At 33.4% G+C, this 26,302-nt stretch overlaps 3 protein-coding genes across 3 annotated transcripts; 2 read left to right on the top strand and 1 right to left on the bottom strand.

Moving 5' to 3' along the window:
* Positions 1–4,068: 4,068 nt before the first annotated feature.
* On the bottom strand, positions 4,069–5,019 carry LOC132181549 (uncharacterized). Its single transcript, XM_059594802.1, has 4 exons — positions 4,849–5,019; positions 4,667–4,759; positions 4,469–4,570; positions 4,069–4,359 (listed from the first exon to the last, which is right to left on the bottom strand). Exons 1-4 carry the CDS (start codon positions 5,017–5,019, stop codon positions 4,069–4,071), a joined length of 657 nt encoding a protein of 218 aa, XP_059450785.1.
* Positions 5,020–10,863: 5,844 nt separating this feature from the next.
* Positions 10,864–15,475, top strand: LOC132180508 (cellulose synthase-like protein H1). Its single transcript, XM_059593368.1, has 9 exons — positions 10,864–11,126; positions 11,231–11,555; positions 11,847–11,972; positions 12,458–12,574; positions 12,699–12,911; positions 13,010–13,124; positions 13,278–13,453; positions 14,181–14,531; positions 14,830–15,475. Exons 1-9 carry the CDS (start codon positions 10,870–10,872, stop codon positions 15,397–15,399), a joined length of 2,250 nt encoding a protein of 749 aa, XP_059449351.1. The 5' UTR covers positions 10,864–10,869; the 3' UTR covers positions 15,400–15,475.
* Positions 15,476–20,682: 5,207 nt separating this feature from the next.
* On the top strand, positions 20,683–25,951 carry LOC132183363 (cellulose synthase-like protein H1). The gene is made up of 9 exons (XM_059596792.1): positions 20,683–21,255; positions 21,340–21,664; positions 21,783–21,902; positions 22,044–22,160; positions 22,365–22,577; positions 22,989–23,103; positions 23,827–24,005; positions 24,942–25,292; positions 25,386–25,951. The coding sequence occupies exons 1-9, from the start codon at positions 20,999–21,001 to the stop codon at positions 25,932–25,934; spliced, it is 2,226 nt and encodes a 741-aa protein (XP_059452775.1). The 5' UTR covers positions 20,683–20,998; the 3' UTR covers positions 25,935–25,951.
* The last annotated feature ends 351 nt before the right edge of the window (positions 25,952–26,302 follow it).

Here is a 26,302-nt window from a genome sequence, read left to right as displayed (position 1 = left end):
TGTTTCTTGCACTATTTTTCTTTCATAAGCGAACCTATTTGAAATTTAAAATAATAGCCTTTAAATTTATTAAAAAAAATAGTGTAGGCCTTTCTTTTTTCTTTTTACTTTGGCCCCTTAAAATTTTTTAATTCAATTCAGCACCCTTCAAGTTAAATTTCTAGTTCCCTTCGTGGCAGTTTAATCACGCACGAGCCTGAGTTTTATAATTTACTTATGCAAAAGAAAAGATTATCCTCTTAATACTAAATAATTTATTATCTATCTCATTTGTTAAAATTCTTAAATAGTACCTTTATTGCATAAACGAGGTTGCTGGATTAATTCCATCAAATTGCTCAAATCACACATGCTCATCAAGCTCTTGCTGGACTTATCAAAGTGACTGGCCTTCAAGCTCCAATGCAAATATATATCGTATGCGGAGATAATATAAATTAGATTGGATACAATCAAATTAGATCATTACTTAAAAGGTATGAGATTACAATTAAATCTGAAATCTATCACAACCAAATTTGAATACAATCAAATATGATAATATATTCCAACACACCATTATCCATCCTATCTTGATGTCATCTTTTAGTCTTAAGCCCAACAACACAGCTAGAGAACCTTAGTGCCAAGCCCTTGACCACCACGTCCACTAAAATAATTAAGAAATATATATATGAATAGGGAGTGAAGATTTCAGCAACAGGAGAACATTTGCATGCACCTCTTGGACAAGTCAAAGGGGTGGAAAAGGCAACGATGGTGGTTGTGAGGTTGGGTGTGGAGGAAGAGGAAGAAGAGTTGAGGGATCAAGTCACTGAGTTAAGAATATAATTAGTATATGTAACATGACAATGTAAAAATGAGAGAAAAAAAAAGGCCTAAAGAATGAGTATTTTAGCCAAAATTTGCTATAAAAGTTTGGCGTTTTGGGAACTTATATATTGTTATGGTCCTTTAATTAGGATTATGGTCCCCAAATCTCTACATATACCTCCATAGTGGGACACAAAGATCGTAACACTTATGCTAACCAAAAGAGGTCTTCTTTGAGCCACATCTTATGTTTGAATCCCACAAGTTACAGCATATGTATGTATAAAGTTAAATCCAGATATAAAGTGATGATGATAGCAATATTAAAGTCCAGTAGATGTAGACATCACCCCTTATGTCATGAATCTTTCAGCCCTGTCTCTAGCACTTGTCGCCAAGAATCATATTGTAGCCCTGCATCGTCAATCACTTTTCATGTGTCTTGCTTACTTTTCTTTCTCAATCACAATGGTCCTCGAGTATAGTGGCCGTGGTCCTCGGCTTCACATAATTGAATTCAATGTACGTTGATCTGAAAGATATATATGGGACCTGTCTATAAAAGTTGTCCAGCCAGATTCACAACTTTTCTCTTTTACATAAATTAGTCATTTGGCAACTGAAAAGGATATATGTGGATGAACCCGTGGTTGAAAAGTATCTAATTCAGCATACACTACAAAAAAGCCTTAGAGTTGGGGACATTATGGGGTCATTTTAATAGTAAAACCACCATTCTCAGAAGTAGGAATCGTTTAAACAGTACAACACTATTCAAATGACCCTTCTTTTTGAGAGGGTCATTTGAATAGTGACAAACGACTCCTCCCTCTCTCGATCCTCTCAATCTCTTGATTCTCCCTTTCTGTGCACTCGATCCCCTGTCTCACTTAGCTCTCTTTCTCGATTCTCCCTCACCCCTAGCTCTCAGCTCTCCCTCTGCACTCTCTCCCTTGATCATCAATCTCCCTCTCCCACTCAGTTGTCTCTCTCTCACAGCAAGTGTTCATATTATTAAAAAAAACATGTGATTTTCATATGCTCAAAGGACAAAAGTCAATATATCACTACAAAAAAATGAATTTTTACTGACATAGGTTTACGGACGTGTCAGGTTGTCTGACACATCAGTAGACCCTCCTGACGGGGCAATCCTGACGTGTTTCAGTCGTGAAGAATGTGGGTGTCAGGAATTAGAAATTTTTGACGTGCCAAATATGGCACGTTAGAAATTACTGACGTGTTAGATCCAACACGTCAGAAAAATCTGACGTGTTGGATTTAACACGTAAAAAATTATTCCTAACGTGTCAAAAATTGACACGTCAGAAATTCCTGACGTGTCATTTTTTGGCACGTCAGGAATTCCTGACGTGTCATTTTTTGACACGTCAGTAATTCCTGACGTGTCATTTTTTGACACGTAAGCAAATTTGGTTAGTTTTTTAATTTTTTTTTCCTCTGCCCTATATTTTTTGTGAATTATTTTCAGGACTATACTCGAATTTTGTATTACGATTAACCTGATATTCAATCTATCCATCAAATCCATGCAAATAATATACAATTTTTCCATCAAATAACATACATCATATCCATTAACATAAATCACAAACTATCCACCAAAACTAACTTCAACACACCAAAAATGGCACAAATAACATAATATACACTAATCACAAATACAATTACATCAACAAAGTAACTTATACACAAGTGTGAATAGCCTCAAATTATCAACCAGACTATCGATCATTGACATCCATAGCATCCTCTCGACGATGTCCATTACCTGCAAATAATAAAACAAAAAATATTCACCAATAAAACAATCACCTAACACATAAAATCCACTAACTGCAAATGATAATACAAACAATCATTGAGCCCGAATACAAACAATCACGTTGGTAACGTGAAAGAAAAATGCCCAAATATTCACCCAACTCAGTTATTGATTCTTCCACAGTAAATGATATAACTAAACTAGGTAAAACGTTGAAGTTAGCAGAAAATTCATATAAAAAAAATAGAAAAAAATTAAGTCAATATATATATGCATGGTCACAGAGCAATCAATAATATATAGACATGAGAAAATGAACTTCGTTTTTCCCATGGCAATTATGTGAGACATATGATCTTTTTCTTTTTTCCATTGCAATTATAGAGTTTCCATATAGGTTATTAATGTTGGGGGTTCAATGGAAGAGATGATAAACAAAAAGGAAAAACACCCTCTCTAAAATTGAGTGCATTTATATCTATTTATATTTAGAGTTACAAAATTAAGTTTATGAACAACTGTTCTTGATGATATTGATATGCATGTATTCCATATAGGTTATTAATGTTGGGGGTTCAATGGAAGAGATGATAAACAAAAAGGAAAAACACCCTCTCTAAAATTGAGTGCATTTATATCTATTTATATTTAGAGTTACAAAATTAAGTTTATGAACAACTGTTCTTGATGATATTGATATGCATGTATTGCTTTGTGCCATGCAGTTATATCCATTTATACGCTCATGAATAACTCTAAATAATTATCTCAACCAACACTATTTCATACTAGACCAAATTGAAGCCAACAATTTGAAATATATTTATAATGCATGTAGGATTTTGATAATCTTCCCGTGATATTTTAATTTGTTGAGGATATTAACACATAGGAGTTTATATATATTCAAATCATGTTATATTAACTACATAAAATTATGATATTCATCTACTGTAGACTTGATCGTCACATACTCTCACACAATCACATACACTAAATTCTTAATATTCTACAAGGACTATAGTGGTTCATCTCATAATACAAATAAACACTTCAAATGCAAAGCTCTAACCTACATCAATCACCAAACCAACCATGATATATAAACCAAATTTAAGCAGGATTTACAACATCATTAATTATTGAGAATGACTACAACATATCTAAACTCTAAATTTAGAAGTTCATATATATATATGGACAATTCTACAACTAAATTGACTATTAACAAAGGTCATTACCTGATCTACTGTCGACCGACGATCGCACCATCGTAACGGGTGGGGAAGCGTTGTCTGGTGGGGTGTGAAACCGCATTAGTTCCTCGAGTTGGCGGAAACGGGCATCAAACCTTGCCTGACGTTCAGCCTCATGTTCAGCTACCTGTCGAGCTACCCGCGCATTGTTCTCAGCCATCTGTTCCGCCACTTGCTGAGCTACCCGCGCATTGTTCTCGGCCAACAACGCATCTATCTCTTCCTTGTGCTTCGCCCTCTCCGCCTCAAGCGCTCTATCAAGTGTGTCTTGTGATATCGTGGAGTGCTTGGCGTTTTCTGACCGTGCCTGTGACTGTGTATAGTATGAGCGTATGGTCCCTTGCACAGGCAGAATATTTGGTCCAGCCATCCGAACCTACCGGCATACTCAGGCTTATTTCCAATTGCTTGGGCAAATGCGTCGTTTGGCGCCCACTTGATCGTTCCCTTTGTGATGCTAGACGATGCTGCAAGGTCGGTAGGTATAAGCTCCTTCATCCGTTCCTGTATGTCACATTAATTATTGAGTCAGTGGGGGGCGGGCACAACTATTAATCGCAAATAATTTATCAAATATACAAGCAAAACAACATATAAAAGGTGAGCAGCATACACATCTCTCCTTCACAATATCATTCGAATATGAACCGTTCTTCTTCGTGTGTGAACGGACATAATTTTGTGCACGAGTAGGTTGATGGCCCAAACGTTCGGCCTGCAAATAAAATAGGACATACATATACCATATTAATATATCAAATGATAACATGTACGTTCACATCTATAAGTATAGGATAAATTACACACTTACCTCCTCATGTGTCAACCTGGCATAACTCTTTGATCCGGTGCAATGTGGTGAATCATTTAATGCTCGCAATCTCTTCATTTTCGCCGTATACTCCTACACAGTTAACACTTTTAATATGTTAATACTAACACAATTACAATTAATGACACTACACAACACAAATAGTTTAACTCATGACCTACCCTATTCTCCTGGGTACACCATCTCTCCAATAATATATCCAAGTCGATGGCATTGTACTCGCCTAGCGTCTGTCCCCCCAGTCTTGCCCGAATAGTGTCTGGAGTATCTTCCTCGGTAATGGCACAAATTTTTTTAAGATCGTGCCTCCAAGTCCGCAGCTTGGAGCCCATATCCCGAAATGCTTCATCCTTGACGGCTTCCAGTGTGTATGTGTCAAAACTTTAATATTATCGATCACCAATGTTACTTTAATTATTTTAATTAATGAGATACCAAATTTGGTATCTCATAATTAAATGAACGAGAAAAATGCATGTTATATATATATATATATCCTTTAGGTTAATTTGAACCATGCACGTTAAATTAATGTTATATATATATCCTTTTGCATGGTTTTGCTATATATATATATATATATATATATTTCGAGTAAAACATGGCTAACAGTCATAAATTAATTTTTTATTTTTATTTTTGAATGTTGAAATGGGTTACGGTGTTATAAAAGAAAAGTATTAAAGTACTGGTGTTTGTTTTCTAAAAATTAATTTTATTGAATGTTAATTGGGATCGATCATATTGTACAATATTAAACCTAATAATGTTGGGATCATATATATTATATATTATTTATATATATAAAATCTAAATATATATTATAGTTAGTGACGTGCCAAAGTGACACGTCAATAATTAATGACGTGTCACTTTGACACGTCACTAACTGTTGACGTGCTATACTGACACGTCAATAAATTTCTGACGTGTCAGTATAGCACGTCATTATTTATTGACGTGTCAATATTTGACATGTCAGTAAATAATAAATCAATTAGTTATTAATTTTAAAATGATGTCAAATTAAATTGGGTTCAAATTTACTGACGTGTCAATTATGACACGTCAGGAAATACTGATGTGTTGTTTTCAACACGTCAGTAAATGTTGACGTGCAACTTTTGGCACGTTAGCAAATAATTTGTTGACGTGCCACTTTTGGCACGTCAGCATTTACTGATGTGGCAAAAAAATATTACTGTTTGCCACGTGAAAAAATGGCTTTTTTTTTGTAGTGTATTATAGATTAGGTAAGAGAAAGTTTCTCCAATTCAGTGGAAAAAAAAAAAAAAAAAAATTCTACCAGTTAAAAAAAAGACATGCATATATAATATGGCATCAAGTGGCATCATATCATCCCCAAGATTGAGATAGCTCAATTGGCTATAGACCACACCTTACAAAGCAGAGGTCAATAGATCGAATCTTTCCTCTCCTTTCCCTCCCTTTGTGTGGACATGTAAAAGAAAAAATGTGGTGTCATATTAATGAAGAAACAAAATAAAAGAAGGGAGAGAGAGTGTTAGTCAATTAATGAAGCATTCATTTTTCAACCAAATTTGTGTAGGATCCATATAAGCCCACAAATCGTATGATTGATCTATTGAACTTATAGGATGAGATGAAGAAAAGATGAAAACGATATTGACGTGAATCATTTTGAATATCCTTTATTTATTTATTTATTTTTGTCTCTTTACGCCTTTTCTTCTCTGATGTAAGAGTTACTTGTCCCCTCCTTAACAAGTGGTTTAAATTGAAAAGGGTCCTTTGCAATCCTCAATCAATATGTAGTCGCTAAATAATTTTAGGAGGTCAGAGAACACAAAGAAAAGAATAAAAATAATTTAATTAGAACACTAAAATCTAGAGGCGGAGACCATCATGAAAAAATTGCACTTCTCATTTCCGTCTCTTAATCAATATCTGTTTTGACAAAATAATTTTAAAATAAAAAAATAACTGTATAAAAATAATTAAATCACATACACAAAACATTAAGATGTATGTAAGTATATACTTTGTTCATGGAATTATAATAATGGTTTATACTATTCGTTTTGGGATTCAAATTGTTGACAATGAATATCTAATTGAGCGTATAGGGGGAATCCATAGAACCTAGCTAGCACCATAATTTGGCATCCATGTAGGTCAAAAACGGTACGTGTGATAAAAGTTAAAAGCAATTTTTAGTGTTTAAGTACTTTGTGTCTGAATTATTTGTGTTCTCCAAAGACGTACATATATCATTATTATAGATTGTTGAAAAAAAGTATTTCCAACCATATTTAATTTAGAGAAAAACTGTGTCTTTCAGAAGACGAGACGAGGATATGTATCGTTTATTGCCAAGAATCATATTTTAGCCGTGCAATGCATTAATATAAGGCAACAAAATACAGAGAATAGAAAACCAGAAACTAGCATCGTCAATATTCACATTTCATGTGTGCTTTGTGTTTTTAATCACAGTGGTCAGTGCATATATATATAATTGAATTCTAGGTGGAAGGATATGTGAAGTTGCCTATGAAATGAAGTTCCCTATGAAATTAAGTTTTGTCCAGATTCACAATTTTGTCTTTTACAAACTTTACTCATTTGGCAACTGAAAATTAAGGATGTCGGTGAAGCTGTAGTTGAAATGGCTTAGTATCTGAGCAATCATACGCTGCGTTCAGTTCTGAGTCGTATGGAATCCATAGAGAGTAGCAGCATAATATATTATAAATTTTATGTAGAAGTCATCATTTAAGCTCCGTCTGTTTTGGGTAAAATGATTTTTTCTAGAATATATTTTTCATATTTTAGCGAGTTTGGCGCAACGGAAAGTAGTAATTAATGAAAAAATATTTTTGGTTTGACAAAAAAAAAAATTACTTTAATTTTTTAGAAAATGTTTTTGTTTTTTAAAAATCGTAAACCATTTTTTGAGTTTGAGCATTTTATTCTCAAATCGACAACCAAGATGTCGTTGGAACCGTGCTAGGACCTGACTGAGACGCTACCAGTACCTAATCGAAACCCTATCAGGACTCAACTGGGACCGAGGGGAGATACTATCAGGACTAGATCGATAAGAAAAAAACAGAGCCTAAACTTGTACTTAAGTCATATAAAACACTTATAATTGTAAGTACTTAACATAATATATATAGCATTATGTGACATCAAATAAAAAAAAAAAAAATTAATAGAAGAGAGAGAGTGCCAACCACAATTGAATATTTATTTATTTATTTTGGTTAGCAATGACTCCTAAGCACAGGGAATCCCTAGAACGTGTACCAGATGATATAATATGGCATCAAGTGGCATCAAAGAAGAAAAAATAAAAGAAGAGAGAGAGTGCAAACCACACTTGAATTTATTTTTTTGTCTCTTTGGCCCTTTCCTCCTCTGATGAAGTTACTTGTCCCCTCATTAACAAGTGGTCTAAAAAAAGAAAATCAATAGCTACGTTTGGCAAGGGGAGGTCCAGCACTGTAGCTGGAACGGTACTGTTCCAGCTACAGTGCTGTCTGACACCAATCTTAACTTTGCGATTTTTTTTTTTTTTTAAAAAAAAAAAACAAAGCATTAAAATGGGGTTAAAAATTGCTGCACGTAATTTTTTTTTTCTTTTAAAGCAAAAAAAAAAAAAAAAAAGGGGGAGGAAAAAAAAACCAAAAAAAAGGGTGGCGGAGGGTAGGTATAGTAAAGTATGCAGCCGGACCGGACCCCAAGGTAGTTTGGCGGTAATCCCATGCCGAAATGGAATTGTCGGCCACCCTATTTATTAAGGGTGGCCTAGAACCACCCATCATTCTCCTCCTTTTTTTTTTTTTCGATTTAAAAAAAATAATAATAATAATAATTACGTGCAGCAATTTTTAACCCCATTCTAATGCTTTGTTTTTTTTTTTTAAAAAAAAAAATCGCAAAGTTAAGATTGGTGTCAGACAGCACTGTAGCTGGAACGCTACAGTGCTGGACCTCCTCTTGCCAAACGTAGCTAATAGTGACAAGTACTTCTGTCATCGGTGACTCACTCAATATGTTGTCAGTGTCACTAGAGAGAGAGTGCAAACCACACTTGAATTTATTTTTTTGTCTCTTTGGGCCTTTCCTCCTCTGATGAAGTTACTTGTCCCCTCATTAACAAGTGGTCTAAAAAAAGAAAATCAATAGTGACAAGTACTTCTGTCATCGGTGACTCACTCAATATGTTGTCAGTGTCACTAAATAATTTTAGGAGGGCAGAAAACAAAAAAGAAAGGAATAAACAAAATTTAGGACAAACTCCACAAAACTCTATGAACTTTCACATATTTTAAAATTATCTCTTAATGTCAAAAACTCTCAATTTAGGGTATTAAACTTTTAATTTTTTGCAATGTCCTAATTCCATTAAATCTTGTCAAAATTCTCAAAATACCCATTTTTTATAAATTTTTTTTTTTTAAAAAAAAATTGAAAATATTCAGGCGTAAGTATTTTTGCAAATTCCGTTAAATCCTGACAAATTTTGAATCTTTGCAATTTCTTATTTTATTTTTTATAATAAAAAAAGGGCATCTTTTGAAGTTTGACGAGATTTAACGGAAGTGGGACATTGCAAAAAATTAAAAATTCGATACTTTAAATTGAGAGTTTTTGAATATCAAGAGGCAAAATTGACTTGATTTGGTCAAAACACATGAAAGTTTATAGCGAGTTTTGTGAAGTTTTTCCAACAATTTAATTAGAACACTAAAATTGACATTTGGTTTGATTTAGAGGCAGAGACCATCAAGAAAAAAATGCACTTTTCATTTCAATACTAAATCAATATTTGTTTTGACAAAATAATTTTAAAATAACAAGATAACTATATAAAAATAATTAAATCACACATAAAATTAAGATCTATGTAACCAAGATGATTAAAAGAAATTTACTATTAAAAAATAGGAAAAAGCATATTTAGTCCTTAAGTTTTGATTTGAAATTATTTAACTTCAAGAATAAGGTCCTTAGGTATTGCCCAAATTTAAAATAAGTCAATCTATCACTTTACCGTTAAAATTAATAGTTTGTCATCTCCCACATATGCATGTCTCATTTGACATGCACGTTCACATCATCTCAACACCCTAATGTAATGCTACGCCGATGGAACCGAAGTCTTTTGTTACTGTGGGTTAACTTCTTAGGTTCTTAAGTTTTGTGTCTCTCTAAGTTCGTGTTAAATCGATGTTTTTTTTTTTGGGTCTTTTGGTTTTTATGAATGACTTAATACTTTTGACGTGACATTGCATGTGAGTGTTTATGACATATCAAATGAGACATATAACAAATGACAAACCATTATTTTTTACATTAAAGCCTATTTTAAACTTGGACAAAATCTAATAACTGTTTACTTGAAATTGAAAACTCAAGGACTAAATTCTAATCGGAAAAAAACCTATCCCTTAAAAAAAAGGAAAAAGAAAAAAAGATTTTGACAAGAAAGAAAACTTCTAAATTCTCTAAGCCACCTAAAGCGTGAGAAAAGGTGCCAGCTGTTTTCTCTCTTATGATCTATCTATTTCACAGCCAGCGGCTGCTTTCTTGAGCTTTCGGTGCTTTGTCGTTCTCACTATGTTTTTATGGTTAGTCCACAAAAGGCTGAATAGGGGTGTCTATTTTAGTAATCAAAATCGGCTAAAAACGACCTAGTTTAGGTGTCTATTTTAGTAGTGAAAAATCGGCTAAAAACGACCTAGTTTCTGCAGCATGTGCAAATTCATAACCACTTGGAAATAAAAAATAATAATAATATTAATAAATAAAAACTGAAAGGCTGTGTGATTTGATATATTTCAAGTCAACAAGTGATGGAATATGTAATCATGATGAGCATCTCAATTTAAAAAACATGTGATACCATAGCGGTGATCTGCAGTATACTAGCGTGTATGAACAGTCATATACATATATATATATATATATATATATATATAAATTCTAACATCGGCGTGCATGACTGTTTATGCACGCCAGTGTTCTGTATATCATTACTATGTGGTACCAACTCCTTGGGCATGCCCATACAAACCAAATTGTGCAACTATGTACGAAACAACCTGCTCTCTAGTCTCTACTATAAATTCACAAACACATGTCCCGGAGATTTAAACACCTTCAAATCTTCAATAGATTATAGAACAGACATGGCCACTCCCAACTTTCTCCCTTTATGTGACAAAACTACTCGGAAAAACACTGCACAAAGAGTCATTGATGTCATAATCCTCTTCCTTCTCCTTTCTCTCCTTGTTTATCGTATCCTCTTGTTCAAAGACCATGGCCTCACTTGGCTCCTTGCCTTCCTATGCGAATCATGGTTCACCTTCACCTGGGTTCTAGTCATGAGCAACAAATGGAATCCTGTTCAATACAAAACATACCCGAACAACCTCTTGCCAAGGTAACATAAATGTTTTTATAACATGTTCTATAAAAAGTTTTAGTGGAAACTGGAAAGCTTTCATATTCATATGATCCCTTGTATTTATTATTCTTCTTTGATAGGGTAACGGAGCTTCCCTCAGTGGACATGTTTGTGACAACTGCAGATCCTGTGCTTGAACCTCCTATCATTACCATAAACACCGTGCTCTCTTTGTTGGCAGTTGATTACCCAGCTCACAAGCTAGCCTGCTATGTATCCGATGATGGTTGTTCTCCCTTGACCTACTACTCTCTTTCTGAAGCCTCAAAGTTTGCCAGGCTCTGGGTTCCATTCTGTAAGAAGTACAATATTCAAGTCAGAGCTCCATTTAGATATTTTGCCGATAACTCCCTAACGTTCAGTGATAGCTCTTGGGAGTTCCAACAAGAATGGAAAAGGATGAAGGTAATCAAAAGCTGGAGTTGTGAAAATTAGTTTTTGAATAATGCTATTTAGTAAACTCGTATACTACTGTTAAAGAAATTGATAGTGTGGCAATGATATTCAGCTCTTGGATCATCTCATATTATATCACAGTCCTATATATAGGAGTTTACTAAATAGCCTACCCTTCAAATTACACATGTGAAAAGAAGTCTTAAAATGATATTCTTTTAACATGATAATATAATAATTTGCCATTTATCATTTCTTAGACTTTTATGATAAATAATAATTAAACTTGATATTTTTTAGGTTGAGTACGAGCAGCTTTGCCATAAAGTTGAGGATGCCTCCCAAAAGTCCATGCCATGTGATTTTAGAGGGGAGTTTGCAGAATTCTTAAATGTAGATCGCAAAAACCATCCGGCTATTATCAAGGTAAACTCAATATATTATAGATTTTGTTGGCCGTGTACAAATTGGCAAAATAGTCCCATGACTAGTGACCAGTGACTATTATGGGAATTGAACCTATATACTTTTATTACCCTAAGCTTAAGGAGAACAAACAAGGTATATATTCAAGATTTGATGATACGTAATTTCCAAAAAGGCTCATTTAGATAATTTTGTTGGAGTCTTATTAGGATAACTATAGCTTTTACTATATGTTCCACAACAATCCATTTAACACTTACCATATCAGTCACTAAAATGTGAATAACGTAACAATCTATATAACACTTATCACGTTTACAAACCATCATACTAGTCCACTTAATTAATACTCACTATATCAATTACTAAAATGTAAATGGTAACGAGGCAGTACACATTTCAATCTATATAGATTTTTACACGAGATTATAATAAAATTGTAATAGAAGTTGTAGTAACTCAAAACATTTTCCAATTTATTGTAGGTTATGTGTGAGAACAAGGAAGGTCTTGCAGATGGATTACCGCATTTGGTGTATGTGTCTAGGGAGAAGCGACATAAGCATCCACATCATTACAAAGCGGGTGCCATGAACGTTCTAGTGAGATTATGCTATTTATGCGAAGGATTAGTTTATAATTCATTTAGTTTTTTAGTTCTTAAGGATAACTTTTAAATCCTAACATTATTTCTCTATAATTTTGAACTGTTTTTCTCTTTTATAGACGAGAGTCTCTGGATTGATGTCGAATGCTCCCTATATGCTGAATGTGGACTGCGATATGTTTGTTAACAATCCAAAAGTTGTTCTTCATGCAATGTGTCTGCTACTAGGTTCCAAGAGTGAAAAAGAAAGTGCATATGTTCAATTCCCACAGATGTTCTATGATGGATTAAAAGATGACCCATATGGCAATCAACTTGTGGTTTTGTTTGAAGTGCGTCAAATTTATTTAAATATATTTTTCCTTCTTTTTTTAAATGTCACTCACTAATTGGTCAAGTACTTTACCATATTTTGCATGTTCACAAAAAGTATATGACGCATGGAATGTCTGGACTTCAAGGACCGCTTTACGGGGGAACTGGATGTTTCCATAGACGAAAAATTATTTATGGCCTATATCCAGATAATGTGGAATCAATAAACGGTATGTGAATTACCTTTTTTTTTTTTTTTTTTTTTTTTTTTCTATTTATAAGAAAATGTCATGATTCTCAAAAATCCAATTGTGTACAAAAACACAAAATTTTTGTTTTTGATTTTGTTTTTATATGACTATTTTTCTTTTTCCCTTTGATAGGAAAATTGGTTGAGAATTGGCTTTTAGAATTTGGGAGTTCAAAAGAGTTGATCAAGTCAGCAGCTCATGCTTTAAAAGGGAATACAGATCCACCTAACCATCTTTCAGACTCTATTGAAGCAGCACACCAAGTTGCCAATTGCAGCTACGAATATAATAGTAGCTGGGGTACAGAGGTAATTAGTAACCAACAAATATGGAATCCCTTAATTGAGAGCTCATATTAACATTTTTTTACTAGCTCCATTATATACGGAGCCAGGAAATTTTATGGGAGGGGACAGTCAATTTTTTTTTTTGTTTTTTGTTTTTTAGAATTTTTTTTATTAAAAAAAAATTATTTTTGTTGTTTTTTATGAACTAAAAACTACCGTAAGAGCAAAAAAAAAGTGGACATTTGAAAGTAAGGGCCAAAAATAAAAAAAAATTAGTGGGTATGGGCCAACAAAATTAAAAATAGGGCCAAAAGTTTTTATTGGATATGGCCAAAAATTTTAAAAATATGGCCAATTTTTTTTATTTTTTGGAGGGGCCAAATGACTAAAATTAAAACATTAACTTTACTTTTTTTAATTTTTTTAATTTTTTTTTTTTACTTATTATATTTTTTTTCCTTATTTTGGGAGGACCATGGCCCACCCCGGTTCCCCTCCCTCCGTCTCTGGCTACAAAGCATTTAAAATTTGTTCGTTGGTAATCTATTATCGCAATTTATGTTGATCTCTGGTCATTATAATGATTTACCATTTGGATTTTTTTTTTTTAATTATTTGGATATTTTGTTTTCCTTTTCTTTTTGTCTCGATTGAAACAATATTGTGATACACATCCTTATTATCATCTTAATTATTATAATTTTTCTGTCTCCGGGTCTTCTCTCATGTTGTGGCTTCTCCATTTCAGTTGGGCTGGAGATATGGATCAACGACAGAGGACGTTTTAACTGGGCTAACAATACATAAAAAGGGTTGGAAATCCATCTATTGCACGCCCTACCCACCAGCCTTCTTAGGGTGTGCACCTTCGGGTGGGCCTACTGCAATGACCCAACAAAAGAGGTGGGCCACTGGCCTACTTGAAATTCTAGTGAGCAAAAATTGTCCCATATTTGCCGCCCTGTTTGAGAAGCTCCAATTGAGGCAATGCTTGGCCTATTTGTATATCTTCTCTTGGGGCCTACGCTCCGTCCCTGAGCTATGTTATGCTGCTCTTCCAGTGTATTGTATCATCACCAACTCCTCCTTCTTACCAAAGGTACGACTAACGACAATCGTACGTCCAATTCTAAGGGTATATTTGAGATTGTGTTTAAGGGGTCTAAAAGTACTTTTAACATTCAATGTTTGAAGAAAAAAATACTCGTTTGTTAAAAAAATTAAAAGTGTTTTTAATGATCTAAAAAACCTAAAAATGCTTAAAAATGAAACTTTTGCCTAAAAACTCTTTTTGACTGAAAAGTTCTATTTCTCAAATGCAATTCCAAACAAACTCTAAATCTGTTTGATAGATTTATTTTCTTTTTTAAAAGCTTATAGTGTGTGTATATATGTAGGTTAATGAACCAGTCTTTTGGGTACTAGTTGCTCTCTTCGTCATTTACAGCCTATACACTTTATCCGAGTACCTACGAACTGGCCAATCAATCCGAGCTTGGTGGAATAGCCAAAGAATGGCAAGAATTACAACCATGACAGCATGGTTCTTCGGATTTCTGAGTGTCGTGTTGAAGCTCTTAGGAATCTCAGAGACAGTTTTTGAAGTGACCAAAAAAGACCAATCTAGTGACTCTATGAATGATAATGATGCTGGGAGGTTCACCTTTGACGAGTCCCCAGTTTTCGTGCCAGGTACAACCATTTGTCTACTACACCTGTCTGCACTAATTGTGAGCTTGTTGAAGCTGCAACCACTAGCTCATGATGGGCATGGGTCAGGGCTAGGAGAGGTCTTGTGTAGTGTGTGGTTGTTGCTATGCTTTTGGCCATTTTTGAAAGGGTTGTTTGGAAAAGGAAAGCATGGGATCCCCATTTCCACCATATGCAAGGCAGCTGCTTTGGCCTTACTTTTCTACACTTGTGTAGATGGACCACAATGGGTTGAGACTTCGTTCATGCACTTATAATAATGTTTTCGAATATTCTTTTTAAGATTCAAATTGTTGAAAATGAATACATACAAATATAATTACATTTTTCTCATATGGAGTGTACATGATTTTGCTGGAAACATTGATGATCAGATCCACTTATTTACGTGTCAACGTGGTATTCTAAAGGACCAAAACAAGAGACTACATTCGACCTTACTCTACTACACCTGTGACGTCCCACATCGCCTGGGTTTGGAGATTGGGATATACTTATATGTATATTTATACCATTTATGACAATAACACGTCTTAAAGCTATGATGGTCATGATCTCATCAGAACTCCACAGTTAAGTAAGCTTATGCGATAATAGTATCAGGATGGATGTACCGGTCATATGAAATATATATGTATATATATATATTGTCCATTACTAGTAGCAAAACCGGATTGGACTCTAGGTGGCCCACACTTATTAATGATGTCAATCGGTAGTGACCACCAATCAAACATAGTTGTACCGGTTATATTATAAAATTATTGAATCCAAAGCTAAACATAAACATAAATCTCTTGACCATAGGGTCAAGCTCGTATGGTACAAACATATATATATTGCAGGCTGGCAGCCATCTATACATGATAATCTATACATGATAATCCACACTTACGTTCATTAATCATAAATCACTTTGTAATTAAGTAAAATATTCGTTTCGATACAGTTATAAACATTTAATCTAAACATTAGGCTTATAAAATAATCACTTAATAGAAGTAAGTATTTAAAGAATAATGCTCAGTTTAATCAACATGTCGCATGGTAAAGCATTTTGTGAAAGTAAGTATTTACTTACTTTCACAAAATTACAAACCACATTCTAATATTACGCATGTACTACACTAGAAATCTTGAACATAATCATAGAATCCTAATCATGGTTTCCAAGAGGTAGCTCAATCGGCTAGGACCATGCCCATTGAAGCGGAGGTCACTAGTTCAAATTTCTCTCTCCTCTCTTGTGCGGACATGTCAAAAAAAAAAAAAAAAAGGATCCTAATCATGCGACGTAAATCCTAATTAATCATGCATTTTTGTTGTCAAAAGTTCATCCTCAGGGGTTGATCGTTCAATTTTCAGTTATGATCAAACGTTCGAAGTTGGTTCGATTGATCGATGACATATGTCCATTGATTGTTCAAGGTTGTATGATTGTTTGACGCCTGAAATTCATTTTGAATATTATTATTATTATTATTGTTATTATTGTGAAATAGCTTTTGAACACACTTTATAGTGTTTTGGTTTTGCTAAGAATTTTCATACATAAATAATTTCTTAAAATATTTAAATATCTCAAGGTTTGTAAAATAATAATTGTCACGTGTTTAGCTGGGGCAACGTCTCTCATGAAATATCTCTTTAATTAGGGAAACTTTCCATCAATTTGTGTCTTCATCTATGTATTTCATACAATCTAGTAGTTAGAAACGATTTATCCTTCCACATTTTGATATTAGTTTCGTCCCCCCACTGGATTTGAGCTTTTCCTTCTGTCATGAAACTGTTACTCATCCACTCATTAACATGTAGTTTGAAAAAGGAAAATAGTGAAAAGGCACATTTTTCATTTCACTTTGTTCAAAGCAATGAATATGCTTTAATGATTACCATCTCACTATCAAAGAAAAGCTATGGCCTATATATGGGACCGATTCATGGGATAAGGATCTCAAAGAAAGCTATGGATCCTAGTCCCCTAAAAATTCATGGCAATTATAATTATATATATGTAACGTAAGAATTAATGCTAGCTGCAATTTTAAAGATAGGAAAAAAATTATATTTAGCTTTTTAAAGTTTGAATTTGATTTAAATTTAGTTATTGAGTTTTCAATTTCAAGAATGAAGTCGTCAAGTTTTGTCCAAATTTTATATTTGTCCCTCTATCATTTCAACGTCGAAGTTTATCTGCCATGTATGTGTCTCTCATTTAACACTTTAGGGTCCATGTTAGGATCCAATGTCAATGTTAGTTTCAAAGTTATTAGTTTTTCATCTAATGCTTCAAATCTAAGAAATTAGGAGGATGAAAAAGATGGTTTTTGTTTTTAGATTTAAGTCTTGTTTTGTTTTCTATGAATGTCTTGACCCTGAATGATATATTAATGATATTAAGTGACATTCATGTGTCAATTGAGATTCTCGTAGCAAATAAAAAGTTTGAACTTTGACCACAGTGATAGAGAGACTTATTGAAAATTTGGACATAACCTAAAAACTTTATAATCAAAATTGAAAACCGAATCATGATCACTAGGTTCAGTTCACATGAAAAACATAAGATATAAATATGATTTTTCTCAAAATTTTATATAAAACTCACATGTTCAGGTAGATGGTGAGACAATTTAAAATTTATTTGAATAGGTTAATCTGATAAAAAGTTTTTTTAAGATATTATATATATTAATTGTTGTAGATCTAAAGATCAGGATCGAGGGCGTTTTGCAACCAGGTTGCTCTCGGCTAGCCACTGTGCAATTTCGGTAAGGGTGCCTTCCAACACGTGACCCATCAACTGCATTTGCACCACCATATGCAAGTCAGCTGCATTTGCACTACTCTTTTTGCACTTGTCTAGAAAGACCACTATGGGTTGAGCCCTTGGTCAGGCAATTGGTAAGAAACCCATTAAATATTTTGTTGGGTATTATCACTCTTTCCATATAAAAATTTGAAAAAACATGAAAAATTAGTCCCTTTAGTTTATTTGATTTTCGAATAACTCTCACTAGTATCAAAATGAACTAATAGATCTTTACGATATGCCAAAAATTAGTTTAGTCCCTGCAGTGAAATTACGTCAAAATATTTGATGAATTCTGTTAGGTGCCATGTCAATACTAATAAATTGGTGACACGGGTTTGTCTTAACAAAAAAAATATAAATATATAAAAATAAAAAACTGAAAACTTCAAAACTTAAAAACGTAAAAAAATTATCCTCTTTTTTGCAAAAAAATAAAATAAATAAATAAATAAAGGGGGAAACGTTCGAGGAGTAATGCTAGAAGTTACTTTTGTGTCTATCCAAGAATGATGTGACTTTTAAAATTACTATTTGACTTGTGATTGATCACTCTTAAATTTTGGTTAAGTAGTGATTTTAAAAACCACCTCATTTTCAAAGTAACACAAAAGAAAAAAAAAAAATTTTAATTAATTAAATTAAATTAAATAAAAAAATAAAAAATCATGTACTTAAAAGGCTTAAAAATAAGACTATTGGAAACTCCATCTAAAATTATTACCAACTTCCTTGTCATTTTTCCTACATTTAAGGATTAAAACTACTGTTTACTTCATTATCTACATATACTCTATAATAGCTTCCCTTTATCATTCTCTATACTAATTAAATATCATTTATTTACTTTTTTTTTTCTTTTTTTTAAGAATTAGGAGAGAGTGAGATTTTTTTTTTTAATTTTTTTTTTCTATTTTAATAAGCACATAGATTAGTACAGTGCAACCTTATATATGAGGTTGTACTGTAGCAATCATAATATTTAGAGGTAATATAAAAAAAATTGGCTATAAATGACTTTTTGTGACTTTTTTAATATTTTCTCTAAACTTAAATAAAATAACCACATATAAGAAAGCTGCTCTTAATGCTCTAAGAAGAAAACCCTAGGAAAGTTGAAATTATGACAATTGACAACACCAATCAGATTTAATTAGCGTTTTAAGCCAAAATCTGGTATTAAATTTAGTAGTCCAAGACTTATCAAAAAAAGAGAACATATGACATAATGGGTGATGTCTACATGTCTTGGACTACTAAATTTAATACCAGATTTTGGCTTAAAACGCTAATTAAATCTGATTGGTGAACATATGACATGATGGGTGATGTCTACATGTCTTGGACCACTAAATTTAATACCAGATTTTGGCTTAAAACACTAATTAAATCTGATTGGTGTTGTCAATTGTGGCCAAGAATTTTTTTTTTTTTAGCAAAGACTTGAAGTTTTATTAATAATCAATCATAAGGTGGGATACAACCCCATCATACAATCAAAGAAAGAGCTAACTCCTCCTTTAACACAATGTCACTAATACAATATAAAAATAATATCTTGAATTTAGATATAATTAATAAGTCAGAATTTGAATTTACATTTATTAGTCACTAGCAATAGTAGAGGAGACATAGACATCAGCCATTATATATGTCATATAATTATGTTTCACTTGCCGCTATGAAACAATAAATAAAAATAATGGCATCATTTTACCGAATTCAAAAATATGGTATAATAGTGGTCCTGGTCCTCAGCTTCACATAAACCTGTCTATGATATTATGGGCCCTGTTTGCCAATGGCCCTGGAACGATACGGTTTTAGGGCCGGTACTATAGACTTTTTCTAAAAATAAGTGTTTGATTGGTTTTAGTGAAAATGTTTTGTGGAAAAAAGTGAAAAAATATATATTTTATGGAAAAATGTAAAAAATTTGTTTTGTATTGATTTTTTTATTTAAATAATAATAATAAAAATGATTAATGTGGTATAAAAAGTAGAGATGTTGAGATTAATTTTGAAGTGAAAAGATTTTTTTTTTTTGGGATTGATGGAGGCCCTAGAACAGTACGCCATTGGCAAACACACCCATGTTGTCCAGTTCACAATTTTGTCTTTTACTAGTAAATAAAATACTAATTAAACACACTGAAAGGACATTTGGGGGAGTTTCAACCTCTCAAATTTAAAATATAGTATACTGTATAATATGAAATAATACTTAAAATACTTTATTACTGATCATTTTTCTTTTCAATAGAAAAATAATAGGCTACACATTACAAAATGAGACCATTCTGGTCTGGCCAGGAAGCATCCTTAATTGCTCTTGCAGGATCCTCCTTACTAGAAGTCTAATTTTTGTTTCTTATTATTTGTTTTTGGGTAAGTATGTAAATGTATTCCTTATTAGTCTCCAATAATTGAGACCAAAAGAACGAATATACAACTATCGAGAGTAAAAAAACCTCTATATAACTTTATGAGAATGCAATTAGGAAAAGAAGCAGCCAAAAAAAAAAACCAAAAAAAACAGAAGAACACAAGGAAAGTGAGATCTCATTCAAGAATAGTGAGTCTAAAACCTAATATGAGAAAAAAACAACAAAAACACTTAAAAAATATATATGTATTCAAAATTAAAATCTCACTCAACAAAAGACGTCTAAATTCTCCAAATGATGGCACTTCAAAAAGTGTTAGTGTGAGAAAAGTTGCCGCTGTTTTTGTCACACCAAGCGGCGGCTTTCTCTCTCTCTATCACCATGTCGCTCTGTGTCAGCTAAAAACAAAGGAATTCAAGTATGTAAACATTGTTGAGAGAGAATTTGCAGCTAGGCCACGTGACTTCACCACTACGTCTCAGAACTTCATGTTGACCATCTCCCCTCATCAAAGAAGGCTATAGCCCATAGGATTCGTGTTGGTTGAACACGTGTGAGTCAGAGGACTCTACACAACAACTCGGTCTAGTATAAATGAATAAACACTTTCAATAGATTGAACAGACATACTCTTAATTATCTCTTTCTTCCTCCATGGCCACTTCGACCACTCTTCCTTTATATGAAAGAATCCAGCGCAAAAACACCGTACAAAGAATCTTTGATGTCATAATCTTCTTCCTTCTCCTTTCTCTCCTTGTTTATCGCCTTCTCTTCCTCAACGACCATGGCCTCACTTGGCTGCTTGCCTTCCTATGCGAGTCATCCTTCACCATCGCTTGGGTTCTCATCATCAACACCAAATGGAATCCCGTCGAATACAAAACGTACCCGGACCACCTCTTACAACGGTAACTTTTACTATCTCAAAAGCTTAAGCATATCATAGAAAGAGATCGCGTTGAATTTAATCATATATCAATTTTTCTTGCTAGGACAATCGAGCTTCGGTCGGTGGATATGTTTGTGACAACTGCTGACCCTGTTCTTGAACCTCCTATCATCACCATAAATACTGTGCTCTCTTTGTTGGCAGTTGATTATCCACCTCACAAGCTTGCTTGCTATGTTTCCGATGATGCTTGTTCTCTTCTCACTTTTTACTCTCTTGTCGAGGCTTCAAAGTTTGCCAAGCTTTGGGTTCCATTTTGTAAGAAGTACGATATTCAAGTTAGGGCTCCTTTTAGATACTTTTCCAATGACACCCTATCATCCAGTGATATCTCTTGGGAATTCCGACAAGAATGGATGAGGATCAAGGTATATATATATATATCTTAAGACAATATTTTTGTAGCATTTTTTTGATAAATGTGATAGGACAGCTAGCAATTAGAAATGCCTGCCACTCGCGCACAACTTGCTAATTGTCTTGTAGGATGAGTACGAGCAACTTGGACAGAAAATTCAGCTTGCAGCCCAAAACTCAGTGGCGTGTACGGGGGAATTTGCAGAATTTGCAAATGTAGAACGTGAGAATCATCCAAGTATTATCAAGGTAAATTAAACTCAATTATTGATTTGGTTGGGACATGTGCAAATTACAAAATAATCCAAGGAATCACTAGAAAGGTTTTCCAGCTAGAGGGGTAGTTATATGTAATTTGCAAAAGGGCTCATTTAGATAATCTTATTTTAGGTTATATTGGAGAACAAGGAGGATCTTCCAGATAGGGTGCCACATTTGGTTTATATGTCTAGGGAGAAGCAGCATACGCATCTACATAATTACAAAGCGGGTGCCATGAATGTCCTGGTAAGATGTTTTGTTGAGCACGGCTTGCCTAAAAAAACAAAACACTAGTCGAGTGTCTCTTGTTCATATCTTTTGATCCCTCAAACAATAGAGACAGGATGAACAACAGATGAGGAAGAGACGGATGTGTAACACTTCTTTTTATCCTTTCATATCAATGTCATATAACTAATTAACACCTCTCTTGATTTTTATCATATATAGACGAGAGTCTCTGGATTGATAACAAATGCTCCCTATATGCTTAACGTAGACTGTGATATGTTTGTCAACAACCCAAAAGTTGTTCTTCATGCAATGTGCCTACTACTAGATCCCAATAGTGAAACGGAAATTGCGTTTGCTCAATTCCCACAAGTGCTCTATGATAGATTAAAGGATGATCCCTACGGCAATCAGATGGTGGTTTTCTTCGAAGTGAGTCAAATTTAAATCTTTCCTTATAAATAAGTCTTCTCTTTTAATTACCTTTTTTGCTTTTTTGTGTATTCTATAATTAAATAACATGATTTTTGATATGACAATGCTATTTAGTAGACTGTTAGACGACTTCTATACAATTTGATAATGTGGCAGTGACAATCAACCCTTGAATTTGCACTTGTAAAAAAAATAAAAGTTAAAAATAAAATCAAGGGCTGATTTGAGAGTCACGTAATTCTAATTGTATGATAATCCTATAACAGTCTACTAAATAGTACTATTACTCCTTTCATATATGCCTACCTTCAATCTCTGACTAAAGAGAAACTGGTAATGAAGATCAAATTATACCCATGCACTAATTGGTCAAGTAATTAATTGATTTTATTTTGTTTATGTACATAGTATATGGTACGTGGAATACTAGGAATTCAAGGAGTGTTTTACAACGGAACAGGTTGTTTCCACAGACGGAAAATTATATATGGTCTATCCCCAGATAATGTAGATTCGGTTGATGGTAAGCAATTAACTTTGATATTTTAAGTTATGAAAAAAATATTCTCCAAGATTATATTTTCATGACACCCTATCTCAATTTCTTTTTAGTAAAGTCTAGGGTGTAAATATATATATTCCCCACTCAACCCTTTATTTTTGTTTTCTTTTCTTTTTTATAAGTGCTAATCCAATAATTGGTTGAGACTATCCGTTAATATTATGAGATAATTGTAAAATAAAAATTTGATTTTTAGCATTATACTCTGCACATAAGTCAATCTCAAATTTAATTCGAATTCAATTCATTTATTAAAAGAACTTAGTTTGAGTAAAAGTTTACGCTTATTTATTCCAACTCATATAAGCCTGGCTTGACTCATATACACTTTAATTCCCTAAACTATCACTCATTTTGTACTTATACTTTCAAGGCTTCAAATTTTTAAAAGTGACATTAGGGCCTCTCATACTATTGTATGAGAGGCCCTAAATAATTTGAAAATGAGTAATAGTTGAGGAGGCTAAAGATTTTTTCCTAATTTTTAACTTTATTACAAGAATATTTTAATTATTTAAAACGATGAAGAATAAATCCTCTTCCTAATGTAATAAACACAGGTTGTCCGGATTATTGTGATCACTTATCATATTTGCATAGATTTAATTATTTAAATTTATAGATAAGGTCATATATGAAACATAATATAATATACTAGTATTTTGTGCCTTTTTATTTGTTCAGACAAATTGGCTGAGGAAATCCTTTCAAAATTTGGGAGTTCAAAGAAGTTGATCGAATCGGCTGCTCATGCTTTGGAAGGGAAGACAAATCTGGCTTACAATCTTAAGGACTCTATTATTGAAGAAGCACACAGAGTCACTAGTTGCGAGTACGAATATGGTACTAGCTGGGGTACAAAGGTCAGTGATGAAAAATATAAGGAGAAACTTCACTTACTTCTCTAAACTTTCGCGCTTTTTGTAGACACTTCTTCATTATTCAAAAACTCTCACTTTGATGTATCCAACTTTTGTTTCCTTCTACTTTGCCCATTCCGTTAGGATTTTGTAGTTAAATCAAACGATTAAATGAGTAAAAGTCCTTTATATTCATAAATTTTTTTCAAGTTTCAAATGTACTCTTATTTATAAATAAAAAATTATTATTATAATTATTATATTAAAAAAATGATTAAAAAAAAATGATAAAAAAGTGACACACGGATGGGTTACTTTGTGACCCTCGGTGGGTCACTATTTTTTTTTTTAATATATAATAATAATAATAATAATAATAATATGACATGTGGGTCACAATACGGGTGGGTTAGATCCACGAGTAAACCTATAGGTCAAAATTATTTTTAAAAAAATTATTTTTTAATAAAAAATAAGGACAAAATTATAATTTCACACTCCTCAATTAGGATTTCACAGAAAATCCTAATGAAATGGGCAAAGTGGAAGGAAAAGAAAGTTAGATACATTAAAGTGAGAGTTTTTGAACAATGTAGAGGTGTCTGCAAAAAGCGCGAAAGTTTGAGGGGGTAAGTGAAATTTCCCCAAAATATAACTTGTTTTTGCCATTTCATATATATATATATAGAGTCGTGATTCAGAGCACACGGCGTGGTTAGCACGCCGTGCAGGAAATTTTTTTTTTTTAATATTTTAATGCAAAAAAAAAATAAATTGTTTTACTTCACCCATATATATATATATAAACACACACATGTCCTTTTTCTTTTGTGTTCGTAATTTTAGTTTTTCATATATTATATAATATATTATTAGACTCTGGTCATTAATTATCTAGTAATTAATTATTATAATATGTTTGTGGTTGTCCCAATTTAGTTGGGTATGAGATATGGATCGATGACAGAAGATGTCTTAACTGGACTATCAATCCAGAGAAGGGGTTGGAGGTCAGTCTATTGCACACCTGACCCTCCAGCCTTTTTAGGGTGTGGTTCCGGTGGTGGTTCTTCCGCAATGACCCAACAGAAGAGGTGGGCCACGGGCTTGCTTGAAATTCTATTAAGCAAAAATTGTCCCATATTTGCCACCCTCTTCGGGAAGCTCCAACTTAGGCAGTGCTTGGTCTATTTGTGGATGTTCTTGTGGGGGCTACGCAGCATTCCTGAGTTATGCTATGCTACTCTTCCAGCGTATTGTATCATCACCAACTCTTTCTTCTTGCCAAAGGTGAGGTGAAGCTCATGAACAATAACATAGTCAAAATCTATTTCATACATATATTATTCATTTTAATATATAGCTTATAATATGCGTTTCTAGGTCCAAGAACCAGCATTCTATGTACTAGTTGCTGTCTTTGTCATTTACAACCTATACACTTTATCCGAGTACCTACGAACTGGCCAGTCAATCCGAGCTTGGTGGAATAACCAAAGAATGGCAAGAATTATCAGCATGAATGCATGTTTTTTCGGATTTTTGAGTGTCATGTTCAAGCTTTTAGGAATATCAGAGACAGTCTTTGAGGTGACAAAAAAAGACCAATCTAGTGATGTTGCAAATGATGATAATGCTGGCAGGTTCACCTTCGACGAGTCCCCAATTTTTGTGCCTGGCACAACCATTTTGCTGCTACACTTGACTGCACTCATTGCCATCTTCTTCAAGTTGCAACCACCGGCTCATGATGGGCATGGGTCAGGGTTAGGAGAGGTGTTGTGTAGTGTGTGGTTGGTGCTATGCTTCTGGCCATTTTTGAAAGGGCTGTTTGGGAAAGGGAAGCATGGAATTCCCATGTCCACCATATTCAAGTCAGTTGCTTTGACATTACTTTTTCTGCACTTGTGTAGAAAGACCACTATCCGTTGAGCCCTTGTTCTCCCACCTAAGAGTAACTCATCTTTAACCTCTTGGTTTTTATGCATATTTTATTGTTTAAGTTGTACATAAAGTATGATTAGTTGTTTGTTAAGAGAAAACATGTGATTTTTTAAATAAGTTGCTTTATGGAAAATGAATCGTGCATGGGAACATTAGAATTTGTATGTTGGGATTTGTGTGCCAGATTAAACGGTTGTTAAGTGCTTATAATATAATGATTTTGATCAATGCGTGTATGGTATACTTTAATATTCTAGGACTTTTGTGATATATATGTAGGAGCTAGGATTATTATTGCATGAAAATAGGATTTAATGGTGATTTTTAAGGTACTTCTAACTCAGAAGAACAAACGT

The sequence above is a fragment of the Corylus avellana genome, chromosome ca5 (genome assembly GCF_901000735.1).
Source record: "Corylus avellana chromosome ca5, CavTom2PMs-1.0".
NCBI classification, from domain to species: Eukaryota; Viridiplantae; Streptophyta; class Magnoliopsida; order Fagales; family Betulaceae; genus Corylus; species Corylus avellana.
This window is presented reverse-complemented; position numbering and strand designations above follow the sequence as displayed.